Below are 25,334 nucleotides of genomic sequence, written 5' to 3' on the forward strand. Positions count from 1 at the left end.
AGGCAGAGTGCCGGTTGGAAACATGTTGCACATGGCAACGCAACATGTTGCCGAGCAAGTTGCGCAGGCGCAGCGACCGCGACGCCGAAGCGTTGGCAGCGCTGCTTGCCGCTCGTTCAACTTGAAGTTGCGTCGTTCGTCATCGCATAAGCATCTCTTTGACACGCGACTCGCACGCACACACCTGCATTCGCGAAAATTGCAAGCCAAAAACAAACACACGAGCGCAGCCAGCCGAACCGAACGAACGATCGTGTGTGTGTGTGCGCGCGCGCGAGAGAGAGAGAGAGAGGGAGCGATTGGGAGAGCGAGCGAGAGAGAGGAATAGAGAGTGGAGGAGAGAGCGAGCTGGCGCGCTGCCTGCGTCGCTGCCGACGTCGCCGCTGGCTTGTTGGTAGTTTATTTATTCAACCGCCCGATACCGTGTGGACATTATTTTACCAAGCGTTCGCAACCGCACAACAACACGGAGAGCGAAAGAGAGAGGGCTAGAGACCTAGAGACAGAGAGCTAGAGAGCGCTACGATCCAAAATCCATATAGACACGGCGGTTCGCACCGCCAGCTATCTAGTAGATAAAAAGTCGCCGAGAACGCCGAACCGCTAACGCAAACGCCAAACGCTAAAAGCCAAAAACTCGCGTTGCCGTTGTCGTAATCCCCATCCGAGATCGACTCTATTTTCCAGAGCATACAATATATATACACACCACAGCCGATCCATATATACATATAGTGGTGTTATAGCAAGCCAAACAAGCAAACAAAAAAATATCTGAAAATAATAATAGAAGTAAAGAAAACAAGTCTCGAAACTGAAAACGAAAAACGCAAATTTATGCAGCCGCTAAATATAAAAACAAAACAGCGAATAAAAAACAAACAGCAAATAGAATAAATCCAATAAATCGGCGCGCGAAACTCGCGTGTGTTATCTAATCTGCAAGAGAAGTACAAGAATCGGAATCGGAATCGGAATCGGTTCTATACTATATCTATATCCATTGAGTGTGTGTTTGTGTGCGTTGCGACCTTTGTTTTTATATATTTTTTGTTATTGTTCATAACTGTGTGAAACGTGCTTTCCAAGCCGCTCATTTTTGAAATACTACAAAAGAAATCAATCGAAGAAGTCCAAAAAAAGCTAAAAGTAAAAGATAAAGATAAAGAAAATGGCCAGCAAGCAAAGGAAATCAATCGGAATCGAGTGGGCCACGGCCACCGGCACAGTACCGCTCCTGGAAAGGAGTTGCAGCCACAACGACACTGAGGACACCACCACCACAAGCACCACCGCCGCCACCACAAGCACCACCCCCACCCACAATTGCAGAAGCCGGGAAAGCTGGGAGAACAACAACAAGAAGAGCGGAGCCGCCAGCCCGGTGATCCGCCACCTGCGACACCTGCTCATCGCCGGACTGATAATCGTGTGCTTGGTGGGCGGGACGGAGGGCCGCCGGCATGCGCCGCTCATGTTCGAGGAGTCCGACACGGGCAGGCGGTCCAATCGACCAGCGGGTAAGTCACCTCCAACTACATATTCCTCCATCTCTACCATATCGTATGTCAATTGCCATTTTTCCCCCTCGCCTTTTTTTTTTTGCATTTTCCCTCTTTTTTCCGACTTGCTAAGTAACCGGGGAACAAACAGCGCCGGCTGCAAAAATAGAAAACCCAACGAGCTCAGATATTCAGCCATTTCAATTTAAAGTATTCTTGAAGTTAATGGTTTTTCCAGGAGATTAGATAGGTTGTAACTTTCCAAATAGAAACGGTTATCATCGGAAAATCCCAAACCAGCAGTTCTTAATTTAATGCAGAGTACCCACAATTGCTTTTTAAAACAGTGTCAATTCTTAGAAAAATACCCATAATAATAGATTTTAAAAGTCAGTAATATTCAAAAATATGTAAACTACTAAAGTGTGGGAATTAAATTCGTATAGCTTTTTAAAAATAGGAAAGCCAGAATTTTTTAAATGCGTGAGAACCAGAAATTGGGAAGTCGCGTTTTAAAATATATGATTTCTAATATTTGCAATGTCATATTGTATATCAATGTCATCAATCTCTATAAACCGAAAAAGGGAAGATATAATTTAGGGAAATTCTAGACCCATCCACCCAGCACTTCTAATATTTCTTCCTTGCCTGTGGTTGCATAACTTCCATTGCCCATTGCGCATACGCCGTGTCGGCCGCCGTCGGCAGTTGTGCGGCTCTATGGCCCATCGGCTCACAGGCCATATACCCTATACGGTCGTACTGGCTTTCGGTGCGGGGAAATCCCCGCAGGTAGAATTCCAGCCGGTGGCGAGTCGAGGCGGGACCTGCTCGCACCTCTAATCCCGCCAGGGGTCGGGATCCGGGATATTCCCTATTTTCCTCCTGCTTCTTCTTCTTCTTTTTTTTCTTTTTATTGTACGCCCAATATTTTGTGTTTGCTAATCCGGAAAGCGGGAATTCCCTTCCGCTTGCTGCCTGCGTTGCGCAGACGCACCGGCGACCGTAAGCCGCTTACCAGATAAATATACATATATTGTACTGTGCACATTGTATGCACAGGGAAGATATATAGACCGATCGGGGCAACTGGAGAGCGGCACCCAATTGCAATTTGTTGCAACTCACACGCTTGATTAGCTGCATTTCCTGTTTGCGGAGCTCCCCGGCTCCCTGTACCACATATATCGCATACTATTATGTTCCCAACTTGCCGTTCTGCCCCTTCCCCCTCCTCTGAATGTTTTTTTCTTGGTCCGCTGGCGTTGTTGCATTTTCAATTAAAAACAGATTGCGGTTTACGTTGCAGCGCGACTTTGAAACGTTTCTCGGCTTACACACAATGCAGCCCGATCGTAATGATGATTAACAGGTTCTGTTAGGGTTTGCTTGCTGCTCGGTGATCACGGCTTGGTGCCCTGTAGATCCCGGGGATTTGTGCCGGAACCGGAACGAATAATGATTGCACCTCGGGCGGGGCATTGCTTGCACAACCCAAAAGCTTAAAGTTAATCTGGCAGGTTTACGTCTTAGCACTACCGCAAACAGTCATGGAGGATGATATAGTACGAACTTCCAGTTCGAATATCTCGGTATTTAAGCCATCTGGCTTAACCATTTCCTTGGGATACCTAAAATCCCAACCCACAAAACGTTTTATCAAAGTTTCCCCCAAATCGTTGGTCGTTTGCACAATGTTGCCACGGCGAAATGAGTTGAGTTGTCGGTTGGTAATTGGTAATTGGTTCGGGCCACGCTCTCTCGTGGGCAATCGTATGCTCGTAGATGGCACACTTTGACGCCCACGCGCGACTTGCATCCTACCCACCCATTTGGCACCCACTTCCACTTCCCGGGATCTCTGTTTATACAAAGTCTTAGCATAATTTAGTCGTTATATGGCTGCGAGCCCCCAACCACCAGACACACTTATCCGTCGTTGTTGCCCCTTTTTTTTTGTTGCTTCGTTTTTTTTTTTTTCTCGTTTTATTTTTAAAGAATGAATGAAAAGCCAACGCACCGCGCCGAGTAGCAACAACTACCAAAACAGTTCTTTTTTGGGCGTCCGCTTCTTTTTTCCCCCTCCGCCTCTTTGAATTTTTTTTTTTATTTTTTGCTGTTGTATTTTGTGGGTTTCGGAACCCAACTGGTGGCTAATCAAACGTCAAAGACCACGCAGACGGAGCCAGCAAACTACCAGCCAATTCGTTTTGTTCATTTCGCATTTAATTTAACTGATTAACAAGCTGACCGACCCCTTTGCCATCTAAATCCCCCAAACCCTCAAGTTCCCCCTTATCCCCCCTTCCCCTTCCCCTTCTCCCAAATCCCCATTCCCCATCGGCAGCCCACGGTGCCGCCATTCGTCAGCATAATTCATTTATTCAACTGTCTGCCGCCCAGTTAGGTGTTAAAAAGTTGTTAACTTATTTTTAATGAATGCGTGTAAAAAACACAACACTCACACAACCAAGCGGACGTTAAAAAAAAACGCAAGAAAAAACTCCAAAAAAAAATAACGTAAACCGACAAAAAAAAAATGAATCCGAAAAAAGGCAACGAAAAAGATCAAGATGTGCCTACGTAGAGCAGCCCCAACAACAACAACAACAACAACAACAAAAAGAACAACAACAAGCCGCCGGCAACGGCAAAAAAAATCGTTCCGTTCATTTCGTTTCGTTTTGGGATCTCGGCAAACATATCATGATCATCGGCGGCAGCGGCAGAAAACGAAACGCGAAGAAGATGGAAAAAGAGCTGGATGGCCAAAGCCGAAGCTTTAGATACTCTCTTCATAGGTAGAGTCAGGATACGAGCTTTCATATCCCTGACTAGAAATGCCAAAAAATCTACAAAGGATTCTTGGTAACAAAAAGCTTAAAGTCAGCTTGGGATGCCTAAAAAATCAGAAAATGGTTTCTATTTATACAGAATATTGTATTTACCATTACTCTAAAAGGTATTTGTTTAGTTAGCTAATATATCTTCTGATTTTAGTTATAACCAATAGGAATATTGGTTGCTCTATTGTAGCTTAAAACTGAATGAAAGTACACACATTTCCTGCCACATTTTGTGGGCCTCCTAGTTAGAGTATTTCCGAGTGTGGCGGGGATTCGGCACGAATCACGTTAAGAGCGAGCTGGGTCTAAAGCCAAAACCAAAGCCAAAACCAAAACCAAAGCCGAAGACTGTCTGACGTTTGTTTGGGGCCGTCTGCGACAGCCACCCGAAATGAGCCACCGCCGCCGTCGTCGTTGTCAGTTGCATGTCAGCTAGCCAAAAAGGGGGAAACGGCTCGATTCGGTGGTGCCCCCCCCTCCCCTTTTTCCCCCTCTCCACCCCTTGTGAAAATGCAACCAATTTGTTGCATTTGCCACACAGACGAGCCGAGGAGGAGACGAGGCGTCGCCGCATCGTGTGGGCAGAGGAAGCACTTAATGCCCACAAGGTGTCAAATTGCAGAAAACTCCGCTTCGCCCACCCCGAAAAACCAACCAACAACAAAAAATAGGGGGGAATTAATACACACACCAAAAAAAAAAAAAGAGAAAAAAGAAGAAAAACTCGACAAAAAATCAGCCTATGTGTCTGGCGTAAATTAATTTGGCCAAGAGCGTAGGCAAAATAGATACGATACGATCTCATTGAATCGAATCCGTAGGCTCCGCGCCGTTTCCGTTCCAATGAATGAAGTTGCAATTTGATTGGGTCGAAAAGCGAAGAAAAAAACAAAAACCCTTAAAAGACAGGAAACCTAAAAAAAAAAATAGGAAAAAAAATGGTAAGAAAAGATAGTCATAGAGCGGCGAAAAGTTGACAGCTAATAACAGATTTGTGCTGGGCTCTTTTTTTATGGGCGCCATCCATCTGCGTCTCTCGGTGGCATTTGCCATGCCTTTCATTAGCACATGCCGCATTCTTGCCATGCATTAATTATCAAGGCGCAATCAGCGCCACACAGTTCCCCCCCTGAAAAACCCCCCTCTTTCCCCCTTCCCGCACGAAAAACCCCCCTCATGAGAAGACCCATTTCTCGGGCCTTTCTCTAAATGAGAGATGCATTCGCACGCATCATCTAAATTGCGGATCGCTGATAGTCGTTCAGTCGGCAGAAAACGCTCTGAAAAAAGAACAACAACAACAATAATGATATGAAGGTTCTATCAGTTGTTGAGCATCAATTTGCCATTTTTCTATGGCTATTTGATGGGGGGAAATAAAATTCAATGGGCTCTCTTGTCGGTGTTGCAAGGCTGAAAGTTCAACGAGAATGGGAAAACAACTGGCTAATTTACTAAGTAATTCGAAATTAATCAACAGAAATTGGTTCAGCATTTAAGAAAGTTCAACAGCAACAAAGTTGTTCTTTTTCCTTTACGATAAATATAGGTATTTGAATAATTTTCTAGAAAAAGCAAACAGGCCCTAAAATGTATTCAATTAAATGGGGATGAAAAGCGCAAAAATATTTCATAGATGTGCAGCAAAAACCCTTTGATGACTATTTCAACAGCCGGTCGAAAAATAAAATTAAATGTGTTTTGCATACATTTCGCCGCCTTTGGCTCTCAAAACGATATATTTTGTGTAAAAATTTCTGGCGATTTTTGTCGCCAAACAAACCATTCGCAATTGGGCATGCAATTGCATAGCTCGACAATTAAATTTACCCTTTAATAGTCGCACATGGGGCAAATCAAATCTTTCGGTTCGTATTTTCGTGCTAAAAACGCCCACCAAAAACCAACAAAAAAAAAAACCAAAACAAGAAGAAAAACCCAAAAACGCCCGCAAATCGCGTGTCGCGTGACGCGTTTTTAGCCGGTTGTTGTTGCTACTATTGTTGTTGTTGTTGCTGTTATTGTCTGCCCATTCATTGCAACCCCAAAAAAATACAAAATAAAAAGGAATAAAAATAAAAATAAAAAGAATACATCCTCAACATATTTGTGCAACTTATCAGCGCATTTAAAATTAGCTAGCAACAACAACAGCAACAACAACAACAACGAAAAACCGCCAACGTATTCAAATGTTCTTGTATTTGTTGTTGCAATTGTTGTTGTTGCATTTGTTGGTATTGTTGTTGTAGACATCTGTGCGGGGCAAGTCGCAGTCGCGTGATTTGGTTTGTAAATGGGAAGTCGAAGGAAGGCGAACGAACACACGAACGTCAGTGGGGCTATATCGGATATATGGGATATGGGGGGTATGAAAAATGCAAAAACTAAAACCAACAAAAATAAAAATAGTCATTGAAAATGTTTACGGCCAGGCCGGGTCTTCATTGTTAGTGTTGTTGTAGCTTTGCCGCCGCTTGTTGACTGTTCCAAAATAGCAAAAACAAAAAAAAAGTGAAAAAGTGAAATAAAATAAAAATAAACTCGCACGCAACAAAAGCAAGGAAATAGAAAGATATAGAAAGACTGCAACATGTATATATATGTTTGTATAGAAATGATCCATAGATCGTTTGGTATTTAAAGGCGGAATCCAAATTGCAGTCATATTATAGATTTTACATTATAGCGGCCACTGAAGCAAAAGCTGAATTGCAATTTGCGAAGATTTATGGCGCACCAAAAATAGTTTATCAACAGAGAAGAGAACTTTGTGGATGTTTTCTTTAAATATTTTTAATTCCTTTAATGGACTAACTATTAGTTGTAAAAATCGCATTCTTTCTTTTCGATTTCTTAGAAACGCACAGTTATCTTTTGGTTTTTTTTTTGCTTATCCAACAACTGAATTTTAGACTTTTACATAAGCCAAAATGCAGCGTAGGGAAATTTTCATTCTTTCGTAATTTTTTTTTTAGCAATTCTTGGCTACAACCCCAGAAGAAAGAAGCGAAAGAACCGCAAGAATTGAACGAGCCCCTCTTTTTTTTGTTCGTCTTATGGTTTTTGGGGGCGTTTCGCTGGCGACTTTAAACGCGTTGCGGCTTTTTCACTTTTGAACTTTATTTATTCCTTTGTGAAATCGGTAGTTGGGGGAGTGGCGGTGGGTGGGTGGCTCACCTGGGCAGGGAGTGGGTGGTGGGGGGTTAGTATTTGTCCATCGGTTTGGTTTTGTTGTTGTTGTTTGCTTTGTTGCCACCGACATTCGATGTTGTTGTTTGCTCTCTCTTTCCGCGGCTGTCATAAATTATCAACGGCCAAGCGACCACAAGCGATGATGACAAGGCTCCCTCGGAAAACCGCCCCTGCCCCGCCCCCACACTCAGAAAAAAATCTAGAAACCTTTAAGGATAAAAATCAAATTCAATTTGAAGATCGATTCCGTACTTTTCTTTGGTTTTTATAGCACAAAATCTTATTGAAATTATTTGATATCAATCTGATTTAAATAAGTGACTCCCCTTTTCTTGCTGTGCACTTTTACCCGCCTTTGAGCGACGCACTTAATCAACCATTAGAAATCTTCATTAGAACTGGCGTGTCCCCAAAAAAAAAAAAAAAAAAAACAGAGTAAAGTCAAGACATTTCGACTTTGTTTGCTTTGCACTTAAATAATTTAATTGCTTATAAAACAAACAAGTCGCTGGCCAACCATTTGAACAAATATTTTATTTAGTTTTATCGCGGTTTTTTGTTGTTTGCCGCCTTTACCTCATTCCATTCCCCATTGATTGATTGATTGACCGATGGACTGATTGACAGTTCAACACTCGTAGCTGTCAAATTTCAAGAACCCGAAAAATGCAATCATCCGTTTCCGAAAATCGAAAGCCACCTCGAAAAGAAAAAAACACAAGAGAAATATTAAAAATGTTTTCTGGCCATCAAAAAATGTATATCATCTTGGGGATTCTCGGCGAATCGATCTTAAAAAGAACAACAACATTTATTTGATGTGTCTTTTGCTTTTCATTGAATTTTATGATATCCAACGTTGAGCTTTAACATTTGCGCTAATTATTTTGCCACAATTAATTAAGGCGCAGAATAAAAATAACATTAAACAAGAGCAGCAAAAAACGAAGGAAAATAAATAAATATATAGAAACAAATATAAATACATATATATTATATATGTATGTGTGTGTGTGATGTATAGATAAATGAAAACAGCTTCGGCCTGGTCTATATATTTCGCACAGCTATATGCACCGATCTGTGCTGATCTTTTAACTCAATTAAAAGCGCGTACGAGCGCCAAAATTTTCAAAGGCACTTCGCTCTGTCCCTGTATATATATTTATATACCTCTATCTATATACCTCTGTGTGTGTGATCTCAAGTATATAGCTATATGGATTTGGTTGTGTGTGTGTGTGTGTGTGCGGGGTCTACAAAAAATAGCCGACAATTCGACGCCGCTCGTTCTGCGTCATGTGAGTCAGCGCAGTGCAACGCATTTGGCAACAGGCGAAAATCTTTTGGTCCATTTTCCTTTTGGCCACCGAAGACACAGAACCACCAACACGATGACACATCCACACAACCCAAAACACCCCTTCAAACCGCCCCGAAAACCTCCCCCCTTTTAGGCTTTTTGGTCCTGTTTCTTTCGACTGTAATTAGCACATTGCAGAGCCACACAAAAAAATATAGAGACCATTAGTTTGTTGTCTTTATGCTGGCACACCCCGCAAAATGGTCAAAAACTAGAGTTCTGAATTCCAAAAAATATTTAAACATGTTCTTAGAATTTATAAATATTTTAAAATATTTTCTGCATCTATAAACCATTTTCTGTCACTAAATTTAATTCGTGTGATCAGTTCATAAATTATTACATGTAGCAAAGATTTAGCTTACAAATTAATTACTTCGCAACCGTTTAACACCTGTTTTCAAAAGTGACTTGCCACATTTTGTCGCCTGGCAACGGAAAATGCTGAAATGAGAGGATGTCTTTAGTATTTTTAACATTTGTTTGCTAATGATTCGTGTGCTGCAAATGTTTGGCCAGACACTTTCGAGTTTTTGAACGTTCTTTTTTTCCGCTGATGCACCATAATTTGTTGCACATTTACCCCCGCACTCTCCCCTTCATTTTTTTTTTTTTCTGCACAAATATGTGTGAGTCAATGCACTGGGAAAAAATAAGAAAAGAGAGAAGGGGAAAACAGCGGCGGCAAAAGACGAAGATGAGCGAACAAGAACAATTTATTTCTAGACATTTCGTCTTAAATTAAACTTAAAAATAAAGCGTGTGGAATGCTCTTGTATTGTTTTTGTTGCTTTTGTTGTTGTTGTTGCACCCACGCTGCAATTTCTTAGATTTTTGCACAAAATATTTACATGGATATTGTTCGAATTTCGCTGTTATTCCCATTTGGCTTGTCAATCAATTTGGAAATGATCAGAATTGAATTCGAGCGCAAAGCGAAAACAAATTCGGTTCTACTTAAGTGCATAGGCAAACAGCCGAACAAACAAAACAAACAAATTGCGATTTTTGCACACAGAAATCGCGCACAAATCAGTGAAAAGCCGAAAAACCGAAATTGGCCGCGTTTTTTGTTCGCGGTCATACATCAAAAAGTGTCTAGACAAATTGTGGCAACATAATAATAATGGCAAAAACAACAGCTGATGTTGAAAACAGGAAGTGGAGTGTCAGGAGAGTGAGATAGCGCCAAAGATGGCCCGCAAAAAAAAAAAAAAGAAATGAAACCAGTGCCATATTATTATTATTATTATTATTATGGCTCTATAATTTCCCCAATTTCGGTATCGCTTTTGTTTGAACAAACTTGGTTTTTTCCACACACTCAACAAATATTTCTTTTGCCATCAATCACTCCTTAATTGGGTTTTTATTAACTACGAAAACATCTATTTTCATATCAGCTTTATATTTGTATTTAAATTGCAATGCTTTTGGCTGATTAAAAATAAATCCCTCCTAATTCGCCAACTAATTTGTGAAATTAAATGAAATTTCTATCTAATTAATTCGGTGAAAAGTGTCAAGATTCGCGAGATGATTAATGAACTGATGCCTGGGGATTATCGCTATATCCCCGCAAAAAGTATCCCGATCCCGACCGATTCCCCTGATCTGGTTTATTCCTCTATAGCATAGTATAGCATACATACAAATAAATCTATTGCGCGGGGCTTATTTTCATTGTTTCGCCGCTGTTGTTGTATTTAAATTGTTTCGCACGCAAATAAAACTGGCGCCAATGACAAGCGGCAGAAGCAGCAGCACCAGCAGCAGCAGCAAAAATCAGCAACGGCAACAATAACAACAACAATAAACACAGCAACAAAATTGATAAACGTCGCGCGTCGTTAGCGCCACTTATCACGTATACGCCATGGCGCCTCGGATCGTCCGTCGGCAGATTTGGTGATTTGGTTATTTGGTTATTCGGCGGAGATGGTTTGCTAACCTGCCGGTTTTTTGGTTCCCTTGGCAGCTGAGAATCTCAGTGGTTCAGTGGCTCAGTGGTGGTGCGATTGCCCCCAAAGGCTTCCCACCAACCCACCAACTATCAACCACTATCACGTGTATTCTCCTAATTGGTTTATTGTTCCTATTTTTTTTTTTTTTTTTTTTTTTATTACCTTTACTACTTGCTATTGTGGCATTTGGCGAGCAAATGCGAAAGCGTCGGAGGAGCGATTATCAGGGCAGCATGGCCAGAGATATGGAATCGTGAATGATGTGTGCGATAACCGTGGGGGAGCCACACAAATGAAAACAACAAAAAATAGTAGAAGAAATAAGAAAACAACAACAGTTCTCAAACACCGACAACAGGTGTCAACTGCCGGCGATTTGATACACACAGAAAAATATCAGTAGATTGAGTCCATTTCAATGTTTATTTACTTCAGGCAGTTATAAAAATACTTTTTCATTAATATTTATATTTTACATGTTTGTTTAGTTGCAATTTTCATTACCTAGTTGAAATTCGATGTTCCCTGAAAAGATTTTGTACTCATCAGCATTTTCATGCGTTTCCAGCGCGTTTTTGTCGCGTTTTCGGCCGCCGCCTTTTGATTAAATTTAATTTATTTTCCCCACCGCCGTCCCGCCCCCAAAAACTCATTGCCATGAAAGTTTCCGATTTTGGGCCTTTGCCTCTATATATGTATATAAATTTTGTTTTGGTTTTTTTTTTTTTATCGTTTTCTCTTTACTTTGCTGCGGCGTTTTGTCTTTTTGTTTCGTTTACATTTTTTATGAGTGGCGCCAAAAGTTTTAGCATAATTTTGCCGAGACACCGGCGATTGTGTGCTGTGTTGGTTTATTTCAAATATATTAATAATATAACGCGTCGCGTTTTCGATTTGCATACGGTTTGTGGCATTTTTGTGCAAAAGTTTGGCCGCTCGCGCGCTTCCAATTAACGAGAAGCTCCGAAATCGAAAACGTAATCCCAAAAAATGTGGCTAATGAAATTGAGACTATCAAAGTGGATGCTGCCCCCTCCTCGTATTTTTCTTTTCTTCGATTCAATCCCACAATTTGACACTTGTTGGCGCCCCAGAGAGACGCCGCTTCTTCTTCATTCCATTTACCTACAGAGGGAAAAAATATGTTTACTTTTTAGGCAAACAAAATGTACATTTCATTTTCTTACTATCTAAAATAGGGAATTAATTATTTGTTGGTAACCTTCATTTTTAAAAAATCTTAAAAATGTTGAACATACATTTTTTCACTCTGTAAAGTATGGCAAACTTTCTCGCTGTGCAATGGCTTGCATTTGTAATTGAAAACGCTGCCGGAAGCGACTCAACGCCTCTCAGCGAATGTGGCGCCAGTTTGTCTTTTTTTTTTTTTGTTGTTGTTCGTTTCGCCGGTTTTGGCTGAAAACGTTCTGCAATTCTGATTGCATCGCTCTGCCCACCCGAATCGGAGTGGAAAACCTGAACCCAAACCCAAGCCCAAACCCAAAACGAAAAGCAAAGAGAAACCCCAACCCAAATCGAAGCCAAAAAGTGGGACTTCCAACTGGGTAGCTCCTTCGATTGAAGTTAATTAGCTGCTGATCGATTGGCAATCCCCTTTTCCAGATTCCATCTTTTTTTTATTTTTTTTTTTTGTGCAGCTGTGGGCGTCTGTCATTTGAATTTTATGAATTTCCATTATTGTTATTAACCTCGCTTTGCATCATCATCATCATCATGTGCCGCTGATATACGGGCATCGTTTGTTTGCCTTATATAAATATATATATTATATGGACGAGTATGTATATAAAGATAGATAGGCAATTGCACTGGCGACTGGCGCCAACAACCTGCAAAAATAAAGTAAACATACACACAAACCCATAGATCTTAAATGGCAATTGAGGAAACACAACAGAATAAAACAAAAACAGAACAAAATAGATTCAGAGATTTAATTTAGCATTTTGATTTCCTTTACTTTCAGTCACCGAATGTCAGTTTGGCAAAGTTCTTCGAGAGTTGGGTTCGACCTGGTATGCGGACTTGGGTCCACCCTTCGGCGTTATGTACTGCATCAAATGTGAATGCGTGGCGGTAAGTCAACCAATTAATTACTATTAAGCTAGTAAAATATAGGATTAAATATGGGTAATTAAAGAGATTTATTTGCAAAGGAAACTAGAAAAATATTTAATATTTCTCCTCAAAAGTAGCTGAAAAATCAGCAATTAAAATCCGTAGAAAGTCCCATTAACATGCAGAACTCCTTAGCCAATTTACCCACTGTTAAAGGCCATGAAAAAAATAGTTGAAATATTCACCTCAGATGCAAATAGCTAAGAAATTCCGCCTGATGGGCGAGCAAATTGACTAATGACCGTCGACATTCGCAACAAGCCAAAGAAAATCGCAGGGAAAATGCTGCCACCGAGTGAGAGCCGAATGAAAATAATTGTGTTTTCAGTTTTCAGTTTGGACGCGCCTAATTTATGGCATTTCCACGCATGATTAATATCGATTTTAGAGCTCTTTATGCGATATCTTACGAATCAGAGCCAAATATTCCTATAGACAGCCGGCATTTCAGCCTTGCCAAATTGAAAAACAAATTCAGCATTCACCATTCAGCATTCAACATTCAGCATTCAGCATTTTCGTGGATGCTCGATCGAATTACGCAAAAATACCGAGAAAAAAAAAGAAACAACAACGAAACAATTTGTTGCACTGCAAAGCAAAAAAGCTGAAGAAAAAAATGGGGGAAAAGTGGGGAGGGGAAAAGCGAGGGGGCAATGCTGAGCAATTTTCCCAAGCGACACATAAAAATGTCACACTCGTGTCCTCGTCGAAGTAAAAAACAGCAGGTCCCATATAGATATAGACACCGTACTCATATATTGTAGATATAGATGCGTATTCTGGTGGTCGGGAGACAAAAATTAATTGACGCCATCGGTTGTGAATTGTTGTTGCTAGTCTGCGATGGACCAGACGGGCCAGATATACGCAGATATATCCTATGCATATACACACACCGATATTTATTCAGCAATATATTATATTATATAGTATGTGGTCGGCGATTTTCTCCAGTGCGCATTTACCTATATTCGCGCTGAGATTCTTCTTCGTTAATTTTTAATGTGCATTGCATAAAAGTCAGCTTTGAAATTAATTAATTATAATTTATGTTGGCTGCAAGCGTCGCAAATGAGCACATCATAAACTTATTTAAAACATGTTGCTGCTGTTGAACTTTAAGCACAGCGGCAAGGCAACATCATCATCGTTCAGCGACGCTGGCGACCAATAAAAATTAATAATAAAAAACCCGACGAACATCAAAAAGACAAACAGCAGCCAAAAAAGAACTGCTGGCGAATTCATAAAAATATAATTATGAGGAGGAAGAACAAAAAAAATAAAAAAAAAATACAAACGGCGGACAGGCGGTGCGCTATATTTATATAGCAGCCGATATCGGGCGGAGATCGCAGCTTGATTTAGACCAGATTCGGTTGCTAACAAGGCATAAATCAAGGCGGCCAAAAGACAGGTGACAGGCCTGGGAATCTGCATTACTAATTCCAATTAATTTCTTATTTCGCCGCTCCACTCGCTCGCAACTTAATTCCGAGTGTTTTCGCTTCAGCTTTTTTCCCATTTGTTTTTTTTTTTATTCTATTTCGTTTTTTTTTTAATTTGATTTGTTTTTTTTTTTTTTAGATACCCAAGAAGCGCCGCATCGTTGCACGCGTCCAGTGTCGCAATATTAAGAACGAGTGTCCGCCGGCCAAATGCGATGATCCCATCTCGCTGCCCGGAAAATGCTGCAAAACTTGTCCCGGCGATCGGAACGGTAAGTCCACACATACTATATCCCGATACCATATCGATTACAAAACCAACAACACAAATGCTTCAGGCAGTAGCTCAAGTTGGCCTAAAGTTAGCAACCAAAAAAGAAAGAACTCTCTCTTAATTTATTTTGCCATTCAAAACTAGCTAAGAATTTCCCCTGTTTTTTTGTACATTAATAATTTCCCTAAAATGTTTAAATATTTTGACAACTACAATGGATTGTTTGAGGGCATAAATCGGGATTAGATTGGCTATATCTTTTGGTTTATCCACCACACACTCGTGAATAATTAAGCGTAGCATCTGAGGCAGCTGCCACACAAACAAGATGCTATAATGTCCCCCCAAACCAATATATATATATATATATTTTATATATATGTATAAAATGTGTATATATGTACGTGGCCGAAACGCGTAAATTGTTTATGAAAAATTACTTGGCCCGAAATGAAGGTCAGCGCTACGCAATTTATATTTCGTTTTTATGTCTCAGTCAGACGATGATTCCTATATTCCGATATTCCTTGGTCCACTACTTCGGATAATGGCCATAGAGCATGTGGTGCCGATCTCTTTTTTTTGTATTTATTTTATACCAATTTTCTTCTTCTTTTTTTCGTATTTTTTGTTGTATTTTCTTTCGATTTTTTGTTGGTGACTTTTGCATTTTTATTTATTTTGTGCGCTCGCCATTCGTGTTTTTTCTTTTTTATTTTTTTTTGTGTGCCTGTTCGGCGCTTTTGTTTTATTTTCAATCTATTTTATATCGCCCGAACGGCGCCTGAAGTTGTTGTTATTTTTGGCGGGGTTATATTATCGGAACAACAAGAGTATTTCAAGTATTTATTCGAGCACTTTAAAGGGGTCCCATTTGGGGGCGCACGTGCCGCATTCGAAACGCATTCGAAACGCCCTAATAGACCAATTACCAATTACGAATTACCAATTACGAATTACCAATTGCCAAGACGGGGAGTTAGGCTTTGATTTTGAATACAACAATCGCTTTCTTTCACTTTTTTACCCGGCTTTTATTGCCAGCTGCTCTTGCTGTTGGCCAAGAAATCTATAAGTGTGTGTGTGTGTGTGTGGTGTGCATAATTTATGATTAGACTGAATCACCGTTTTCGGCTGCTGCCTAATTTTCCGCCTGAATTAAATTCACAATTGACTGTGAATTTTTTTCTTTCTTTTTTTTTTTTTATTTATTTTTTGCTTGATTTTTTGTGTGGAAAGAAAATGTTGCTCTTTCTCTGTGACATTTTTCACATAATCAGGCGAGTGCTGGCTGAATTCCAGTTGCCAAGTTGCATGTTGCTGGTTGCTGGTTGCCAGTTGCTGTGTGGCATGGGGCAAACTGGTTGCCACCGAAACGGGAATGGGGTTAAGGGGGCTGCCACTGCTGCTGCAACTGCTGCTGCAACTGCAACTGCGGTTGCAAAGGGGTTAAGACGATCGGTCGCTGCATCACATCATTAGTTTCCGTTTTGTGGCAATTTTTCATTTTTGCTTATGCAAAATGCCGTTGACCCGCGGACCTTCCACCCGAAAAAAAAAACAAAAACAATTTCACTTTTTCCCCTCCTTCCCTTCTGCTTTTCTTTTTCTATTTACTTACCTCCGTTTTTAAGGTTTTTATTATTTTGCTTTTTGGTTTTGTTTGGTTTGTTGGTAAAAGAAAACTCCCAACGCAACTCGTTTGCCATAAATAGTTAGAAGGCACGGGCGCGGCTTTTCCAGCGAGACTCTTTGGCTCTCACGCAGTCACCGGCTGACTAGTCAGCCATCTAGCCATCTAGCCATCTAGCCACTAGCTAGCCATCTAGCCATCTAGCTAGCCATATAGCCATCTAGCCCAGGCTATTGTACAAATATTTCGCAGCAACAAAAGCAACAAAGCACAACGGCAGCAGTTTCATCTACAGCAGTCAGGCTCGCAACGATCGTTTCCAAAGTTATTTTTTGCCTAACTTGGTTTTTTGCCCCATACTCCGCATATTATGCCTGCACTGAGAAAAATATTCAGGGAAAATGTTAGAAAGGAAGTGCACAGCTCAAATTTACTACATATTTTCGTTTGATATTTTCTACTTGAATGAGTTCTACTTGAATAAATCAATTAACTTGAGATGCAATTTCATTAAAATAAATTTATTTAAATTGCAAATCAAACTGCTGATTATCTAAGAAAATCTGGCGTAAATGTGAACCTAAATTTAATAAGGATTTAAGAGTTAATTTAGTTTCCTTATTTCTTTGCTGTTTGGCCAACACAGTGAGACCGCTTGATGAATATCCTGAGGAGAGAGCTGAGCGGTTTCCCTTAGCCTGGCCGCACTGTACTTTCAAGCTCGTCCTGGGCAAGTTGTCAGGCCCGAAGAGTCGATGCCTGGAGCTTGAAGCTCATGACATGGCCATATAATCAACATCAACAATTGCCTACCTTCGTTAAATGTCCATTTTGGGATCGAATCTTTTGGCTCCTCTCCGCCTGCCAGTCTTTCTTCCACCACCACCACCAACAGCACCACCAACAACAGCACCACCATCCGAATCGATTCGAACTGAACCACCAGAAGACCGAACGGCATTAATTTATGCCTGGTATTTTTTTGTTCGTTCATTTTTATAATGACATAACTCGGGCATTTTAACGCTTATTAAATTATCTCATTTGCCGCCACAAACGGCGGGCGGTCCTCAATTGAGAGAAAGGTAAAGAAGAGCGAGGGGAAATGGAGGGGAGGGGGGCATATATATGCATATATATATATGTACATCCCCAGGTAGAGAATAAAAGTTAATGCCTTCGATTCCATTCGATGCGATGCGATCCCATTAGGCGAAGTCGCCCGAGTTGACAATTCAACTTGATGACATCTTTTGTGGTTGTGGTCCATCCCTTTTTATTTTCGTTATTCGAAAGATCTTAAGATCTTCGATCGGAATCCAGATCGAAGAGATCTTTCTTTCAGTTTTTTAGCTGCCAGCAGCAGCAGCAGCAGCAGCAGCAACTTTGTTGTGCCACAAAAGGATCGCCGGTCCAAATTCATTTTTATGGTTGGGCGTGAGGTGCGCCATCGAACAATAAAATCCTCAACTTTATCTTTATCTGTATCTTTATCTTTATCGGTTCTCGATCGGCGGCAGCGGCGAACGGAACTGTCTATTATATTCCCACTCTCCAGCCTTTACTTTATTTTTTTTTCATCAGTTCTTCAGTTGTTTTTTCTCCCCCCATTTTATTTTATTTTTTCCTAAGTGGAGATTGTGGATCGCGATAAGGCTGAGAAATAGAGCTAACAAGGCGTCGGGTCGGGTTCGAAAACTATCTGAATCGAATGATCTAAACCGGAGATTATAATGGGTTCTCTTTTTTTTTTTTTCTTTGGTTTGGAGGGGGAGAAACGAAAGAGTTGAGGATCGTTTAGAGCGGGGAATGTGGAGTGCATATACATTTTGTGGATGCCACCATGAATTTTCAATAATTACTCGAGATCAAAAGTCTTCTTTTTATCAGGTCTTTAAATTTGATCTTGTTATATATTTAATCGTTATAACTTCTTCCCACTCCTTTCTATCAATAAAAATGATCATCCATGGTGTTGATCCCACCACCTGGTAAATGTGACATGAAATCCGAGACAGATTTATCAAATCATTCTCACGTGCTCGGGATTTCTTGGGAAAAACTGTGTAGCTTCGATTGCCGCACATTTGAGTGGAACACTTTCAAACGATTCTATTTCTATGGGTTACTTTGCTTTTCCCCTTCTTCTTTCCCCTCCCCTTTCCCCTTCTCAATTCTCAATTCTTCAGTTTTGTTAATGAGCTGCCGCCGAGATTCTTTTGGGGCCGACCCCACATACCAAAGCGTTGACTCAATGCCGAGGTGTCGTTTGTCTTTTGGTCGCGGCTTTGTCGGCTTCACTTCACTTCTCCCCCCGCTGTCCGTTTGTCCGCTTGTCCGTTTGTCCGCTTGTCCGCCAGTCCGCTGAAGGGTTAACCCCCTTCCCCTCCCCCTCCCCCTCTCGTGTCGTCGTCTTTGTGCACACCAAAACTCATTTATCTTGGCTTACACAGAGCGGCAGAAGGAGTTGAAAAAAAACAACGAAAAACCGAAAAAAAGAACGAAAATTTCATTCATCTGCAAGCGCGATTCAAGGGCAGCGATGCCTGCGAAGACACCAATAAGCCCCAAGAATGTAGAGCCACAAATTGAAAAGAGTATGAAAAGCGAAAAAAAAAAAAACAGCGAAGTGAGTTCGAGTTGGAAACCGAGTTGAAGTTAAGGCCAAAACTGGCTGGCTGGATGGTTGGATAGCTGGATGGTTGGATGAGTGGATGGTTGGATGAGTGGATGGTTGGATGAGTGGATGGCTTTCTGGCTTTCCGGCTGGCGAAGTGGCTCGTATTAAGATCAGGCGATAAGATCGGACGGCAGAAGCCGCAGAGACCCTGTTGCGGGCCTCTCAATAAAATGCTATACAAGGTGTCAGATTTGTCGCCCTTCATTATGCGATGCCGGCCCCAACTTCTCCTTCATTCTTCCCTTTTTTCCCCCATATACTTTTGTTGTATTTTTTGTACTTTTTGCGGCTTAAAGGCTGGGCATTGGGAAGAGCGAAGGAGCAGCATAAAATAATCGAAATGCCAATGCGGCATCATCGACAGAGGTCCAGAAATCCCGACTTCTTCCTTCATTTTCTTTTTTTTTTTTCGAGACTTTAATCAGCTTTTGTCGGGCTGCCAGTTCTAACGAACTGAGAGCTGGGGGATTCTGTTTTCAGATCTCCGACTTCCACTTCGACTTCGACTTGGACTTGGACTTGCTCCCTGATTCGCTGATGGTGATTTATGCGCCTGGCCTCTCGGTGTGTCAATCAGCGGGACAGCGGAAATGTGTCCACCCACTTTCACACCAAAAAAAAAAAAAAAAAAAATAGGAAAAGAAAAAGAAAAAAGAAGGGAAACTAGCTGAAAATAAAAGGGAGTAAATGAGCGTGTCATGTGGATTCCGGGAAGTGTGTGTAAACCCGCACACACAAAGCACTTCCCTAGTTAGATGTAGGTTAGACTTGCCGGCTCTACGATCCGAGTTCTGAGCTCTGAGTTCTGAGTTCTGAGTTCTACCTGCCCTCCTCAATTTATGCACGATTAATGAATGCCACCTGGGAGAAACAGCAGTGGAAGTTAAGGGAGAGGGTCTTAGTGGGTCTTAGCTCTACCTGATCTCTGCCATTCATGGCGATGATCCGGTCCCCTGGCATCCGCATCGCCTTTCATTCACATCCAGCATTCACACTCGGTGGTTCCTCGCCCATTCAAATGGCATGGCTCACTGGATGTCGGGAGTTTTGGATGGTGAATGGACATACGAATATTGATCTCAATACGGGCGGTTCGGCTGCTTTGAAGCATTTGTTGCTATCTAAATTCCATTTAAGGTCGCTTCCTATCGCCCAGCATCTCCTATCCTCATCCTCATTTATATTCCTATTTGTACTATTTGTCCTGTTCCCATTCTCATGCTCTGTTTCACTTTTATTGTATCTTGCAGATACGGATGTGGCCTTGGATGTGCCAGTGCCCAATGAAGAGGAGGAGCGCAACATGAAACGTAAGTACAAAAGCCTGGAACACCCAGATCGAAACTACTATACTCTATATAGAAACAGCACTCATTTGGTTATAATTTCATTTGTTTGAAAACTAAGAGACAATTGCAAGATTCCCTTCGATAATATTTCTTATTTGATGCCATTCTTTAATGGAATTTAATTGCTTACAATTTGTGTGATAATAAATCCTTTATTTTCACAAGATTTAATCACTATTTAACTTAACTATTCCTTAAAGAACTTAAATTTCCTAACGTCTTATTATTTGGTTAGACTGTTTTCTACATTTACCTTTTTTACCAAAGCATTTCAAGTATATTGTTTAGGATTTTCAGCACTTTTTCCACCAAATATCTCATTTGAAACCCCCTTGAATCCCTTTCCAGATTACGCTGCGCTGCTGACGGGCCGCACTTCCTACTTCCTGAAGGGCGAGGAGATGAAGTCCATGTACACCACCTACAATCCGCACAACGTGGTGGCCACCGCCCGCTTTCTGTTCCACAAGAAGAACCTCTACTACTCCTTCTACACCTCCTCGCGCATCGGTCGTCCTCGGGCCATTCAGTTCGTGGACGATGCCGGCGTTATCCTGGAGGAGCACCAACTGGAGACCACACTGGCCGGCACCCTCAGTGTCTATCAGAATGCCACGGGCAAGATCTGCGGAGTGTGGCGACGGGTTCCCCGGGACTACAAGCGAATCCTCCGGGACGATCGCCTCCATGTGGTGCTCCTCTGGGGCAACAAACAGCAGTCGGAGCTCGCTCTCGCCGGAAAGGTGGCCAAGTACACGGCTCTCCAGACGGAGCTGTTCAGTTCCCTGCTGGAGGCACCACAAACCGATGGCAAACCGATGGATTCCCAGTTGGCCGGAGCTGGTGGCACAGCCATTGTTTCCACCAGCAGTGGAGCAGCCTCCTCGATGCATCTCACCCTGGTGTTCAACGGAGTCTTCGGAGCAGAGGAGTTCGCAGATGCCGCTCTGAGTGTGAGGATCGAGTTGCCGGAGCGGAAGGAGGTGATCTTCGATGAGATTCCGCGGGTGCGAAAACCCTCGGCGGAGATCAACGTCCTGGAGCTCTCCTCACCCATTTCCATTCAGAATCTCCGGTTGATGTCGCGCGGCAAACTCCTGCTGATCGTGGAGTCCAAGAAGTACCCGAATCTCCGCATCCAGGGACACATTGTCACCCGCGCCAGTTGCGAGATCTTCCAGACGCTCCTCGCTCCCCACAGCGCCGAGTCCGCCACCAAGAGCAGTGGCCTGGCCTGGGTCTACCTGAACACCGATGGTTCTTTGGCTTACAATATCGAAACGGAGCATGTGAACACCCGGGACAGACCGAACATCAGTCTGATCGAGGAGCAGGGCAAGAGGAAGGCCAAGCTGGAGGATCTCACGCCCAGTTTCAACTTCAATCAGGCCATCGGCAATGTGGAGAAGCTGGGACCCAAGGTACTGGAGTCGCTGTACGCCGGTGAGCTGGGCGTGAACGTGGCCACCGAGCACGAGAGCAGCCTGATCCGCGGCAGACTGGTGCCCCGTCCAGTGGCGGATGCCAGGGACTCGGCGGAGCCCATTCTGCTGAAGCGACAGGAGCAGTCGGAGGCACAGAATCCGCATGCCGTGGGCATGGCCTGGATGTCCATCGACAACGAGTGCAATCTGCACTACGAGGTGACCCTCAACGGAGTGCCCGCCCAGGACCTGCAGCTCTATTTGGAGGAGAAGCCCATCGAGGCGATCGGAGCACCGGTGACCAGGAAACTGCTCGAGGAATTCAATGGCTCCTACCTGGAGGGCTTCTTCCTGAGCATGCCCTCCGCCGAGCTGATCAAGCTGGAGATGAGTGTCTGCTACCTGGAGGTGCACTCCAAGCACTCCAAGCAGCTCCTGCTGCGCGGCAAGCTGAAGAGCACCAAGGTGCCGGGTCACTGCTTCCCCGTTTACACGGACAACAATGTCCCGGTGCCGGGGGATCACAACGACAACCACTTGGTCACCGGCGAGACGAAGTGCTTCCACTCGGGCCGCTTCTACAACGAGTCGGAGCAGTGGCGGAGTGCCCAGGATGCCTGCCAGATGTGCGCCTGTCTCCGCGGCCAGTCCAGCTGCGAGGTGATCAAGTGTCCCGCCCTCAAGTGCAAGCCGGGAACGGAGCAGCTGCTCCAGCGGGAGGGCGAGTGCTGTCCGAGTTGCGTGGCCAAGGGCTCCAAGGACCCCGCCGACTGGCAGCCGCAGTCCTCGCCGGCCGTCAATGCCACGGATTTGTTGCAGCAGCGACGTGGCTGCCGCCTGGGCGAGCAGTTCCATGCCGCCGGCGCCAGCTGGCATCCCTTCCTGCCGCCGAACGGCTTCGACACCTGCACCACCTGCAGCTGCGATCCGCTCACCCTGGAGATCCGGTGCCCCCGCCTGGTCTGCCCGCCGCTGCAGTGCAGCGAGAAGCTGGCCTACCGACCCGACAAGAAGGCCTGCTGCAAGGTGTGTCCGGAGGGCAAACAGAGCTCCACGGCGAGCGGCAAGCAGACGCCGAACAACCCGAACGTGCTGCAGGATCAGGCCATGCAGCGATCGCCCAGCCACACGGCCGAGGAGGTCCTGGCCAGCGGCGGCTGCAAGGTGGTCAACAAGGTGTACGAGAACGGGCAGGAGTGGCACCCCATCCTCATGTCCCACGGCGAGCAGAAGTGCATCAAGTGCCGCTGCAAGGTGAGATATCTTTTGAATTTATCTTCTAGCTTAAGTTTTAATGGGGAAAGATACAATACACAATATAGGAAAAACACTTGGAAAAGTAAAGCAGGAATTATCAAGTTCAAGTTTATATATGTTTGCTTTTATTGCTTACAATTTTATTTGAATTTTTTATTATGATTTAATTGATTTGCTGCTGAATCAAGATTTTTTTCATATATTTTTTTCTGAACTATAAACTAATTAAATATTATTTTTATTTATTTCTTCAAGGACTCCAAGGTGAACTGCGACCGCAAGCGCTGCTCCCGCTCGACGTGCCAGCAGCAGACGCGGGTGACCAGCAAGCGGCGGCTGTTCGAGAAGCCGGACGCAGCGGCTCCGGCCATCGACGAGTGCTGCTCCACCCAGTGCCGCCGGTCGAGGCGCCACCACAAGAGGCAGCCGCACCACCAGCAGCGATCCACCAGCTGAGCGGTTACCGAATGAAGAGGATTGATAAGCAGGATCCACTGAGATCCACGATCCACGATCCACGATCCACGATCCACATGGGGAACACCACTCAATCACTCAGTGCGAAGTGCACCACCGCCCACCACCCACTCACAACCAGAGCGACACACTCACAGCGACACCAGCACCACCACCACCCACATCACCCACACAAACGAACATACACACACACACACACACACACTTGTGCAAGCGGTTGCACAGATCGTTGTTGTTATGTGGCAGCAATGAAAACTTGTATTATATATTTGAGAACACGACGAGGAGAAAGGAGAATTCTCTCAAGAGAAAGAGGAGAATCGAAAAGTAGATGGAGAAAGTAGAGAGAGTAGAGAGGGATAGTGAGATAGAGAGTTAGTGAGATCCTTGGAAAAGGACTTTAAAACCAGTGCAGTTTGCTTTAAATTCTCCAGCGCAGAATTTTCTATAGAAAGCATTTTCTGAATTTCTTTTCCCCACCCCGCATCCCCATTAATACCACCAAAAACAAAAAAAAAAAAAACATTAAAATTAAATTTTAATTTATTAAACAAGAAAAAAACAACCATAAAAAGCACAAAAAAAAAAAAAACAAACACACACAACCAAAAACAAAAAGAATTCGAAATTGAAACTGTACTGAGTTTAGAAAACACACACACGCACACACACATTTGACTTATTGAAATACTTAAACCTTTTCAATTCATTTAAATTCAAATTTAAATTGAAACTTGAAAGCGAGCCGATAACGCAGCAGCTATCGTGGGAATATTAACTTAACTCTAATTATTCTGATTATACATATATACAATATTTTTTATATATACATATATATTTATATATATATATACATATATATCTATATAATTTATGAGAAACAAAACACAGTGGGAAACGCATTTGGCGCATTATGTGGTTATCGACATTTGTATCGATAGATATATTTTAGCAACCCAAAAGTTTCAACTGATTGACTGAATGGCAAAAATAAAATTAGCTTTAAATATGTTTTTTCGCAAGCAAGCAAATGAAGGAAGTTGAAAACGCAGCTTTTCAATGTGAAATTATTTTGTACTAATTGTTACTCACACCAACGCCACAACAAATACATACACACACACGCACACATACATTTAGAAATCGACATGCACACAAACACACACATACATACACACATTGAAATGTTTGTGTTTCTTTTTAGGAGTATACTTTTAAAAAACTAAAATACATTTTTTGAATAAACTTTCAATAAATATGTACAAAATTTGTTAAAAAAAAGAAAACTATTTCAAAAATGCCATGTACACATATTTATACACAAGCACACGCATACACACATAAAAAGAACAAAACGAAAAAAATAAAGAAAAAGAAATGAAATTTACTGCATACACAGACAGAAATTGTATTAATTTTTTATTCTATTAAATTATTCTTATTATTATTATTATTATTTTATTTTTATTATTGATATAATGATTTTTTTTGTAGCTTGTATAAACATATATGATATACTCTATTTTATTAATAATTGATTGATTAATTTTAAATAATTGATTAATTGCAAGCAAAAATATTTAAAACGACGATGAGCTAAACAAACTTGTACTAATAACTTAAATTTAGTGTTTATGAATTAAACAAAAATTTTAAATCAAAAACAACAACAAAACGCACACACTGAGAATAAACAAAAACTACAAAATTGAAAAGCTTTTAGTTTTTTATTACTTACGACGATCAAGAGATGATGAATTTATTTGGTTTTTGTCAA

At 42.3% G+C, this 25,334-nt stretch overlaps 1 protein-coding gene across 1 annotated transcript; it reads left to right on the forward strand.

Moving 5' to 3' along the window:
• The first annotated feature begins 385 nt into the window (after positions 1 to 385).
• Positions 386 to 24,136, forward strand: LOC108094660 (dorsal-ventral patterning protein Sog). The gene is made up of 6 exons (XM_017195370.2): positions 386 to 1,520; positions 12,861 to 12,970; positions 14,603 to 14,735; positions 20,301 to 20,360; positions 20,748 to 23,077; positions 23,336 to 24,136. The coding sequence occupies exons 1-6, from the start codon at positions 1,172 to 1,174 to the stop codon at positions 23,534 to 23,536; spliced, it is 3,183 nt and encodes a 1,060-aa protein (XP_017050859.1). The 5' UTR covers positions 386 to 1,171; the 3' UTR covers positions 23,537 to 24,136.
• The last annotated feature ends 1,198 nt before the right edge of the window (positions 24,137 to 25,334 follow it).

The sequence above is a fragment of the Drosophila ficusphila genome, unplaced genomic scaffold (assembly GCF_018152265.1).
Source record: "Drosophila ficusphila isolate 14025-0441.05 unplaced genomic scaffold, ASM1815226v1 contig_198, whole genome shotgun sequence".
In the NCBI taxonomy this organism is placed as follows: Eukaryota; Metazoa; Arthropoda; class Insecta; order Diptera; family Drosophilidae; genus Drosophila; species Drosophila ficusphila.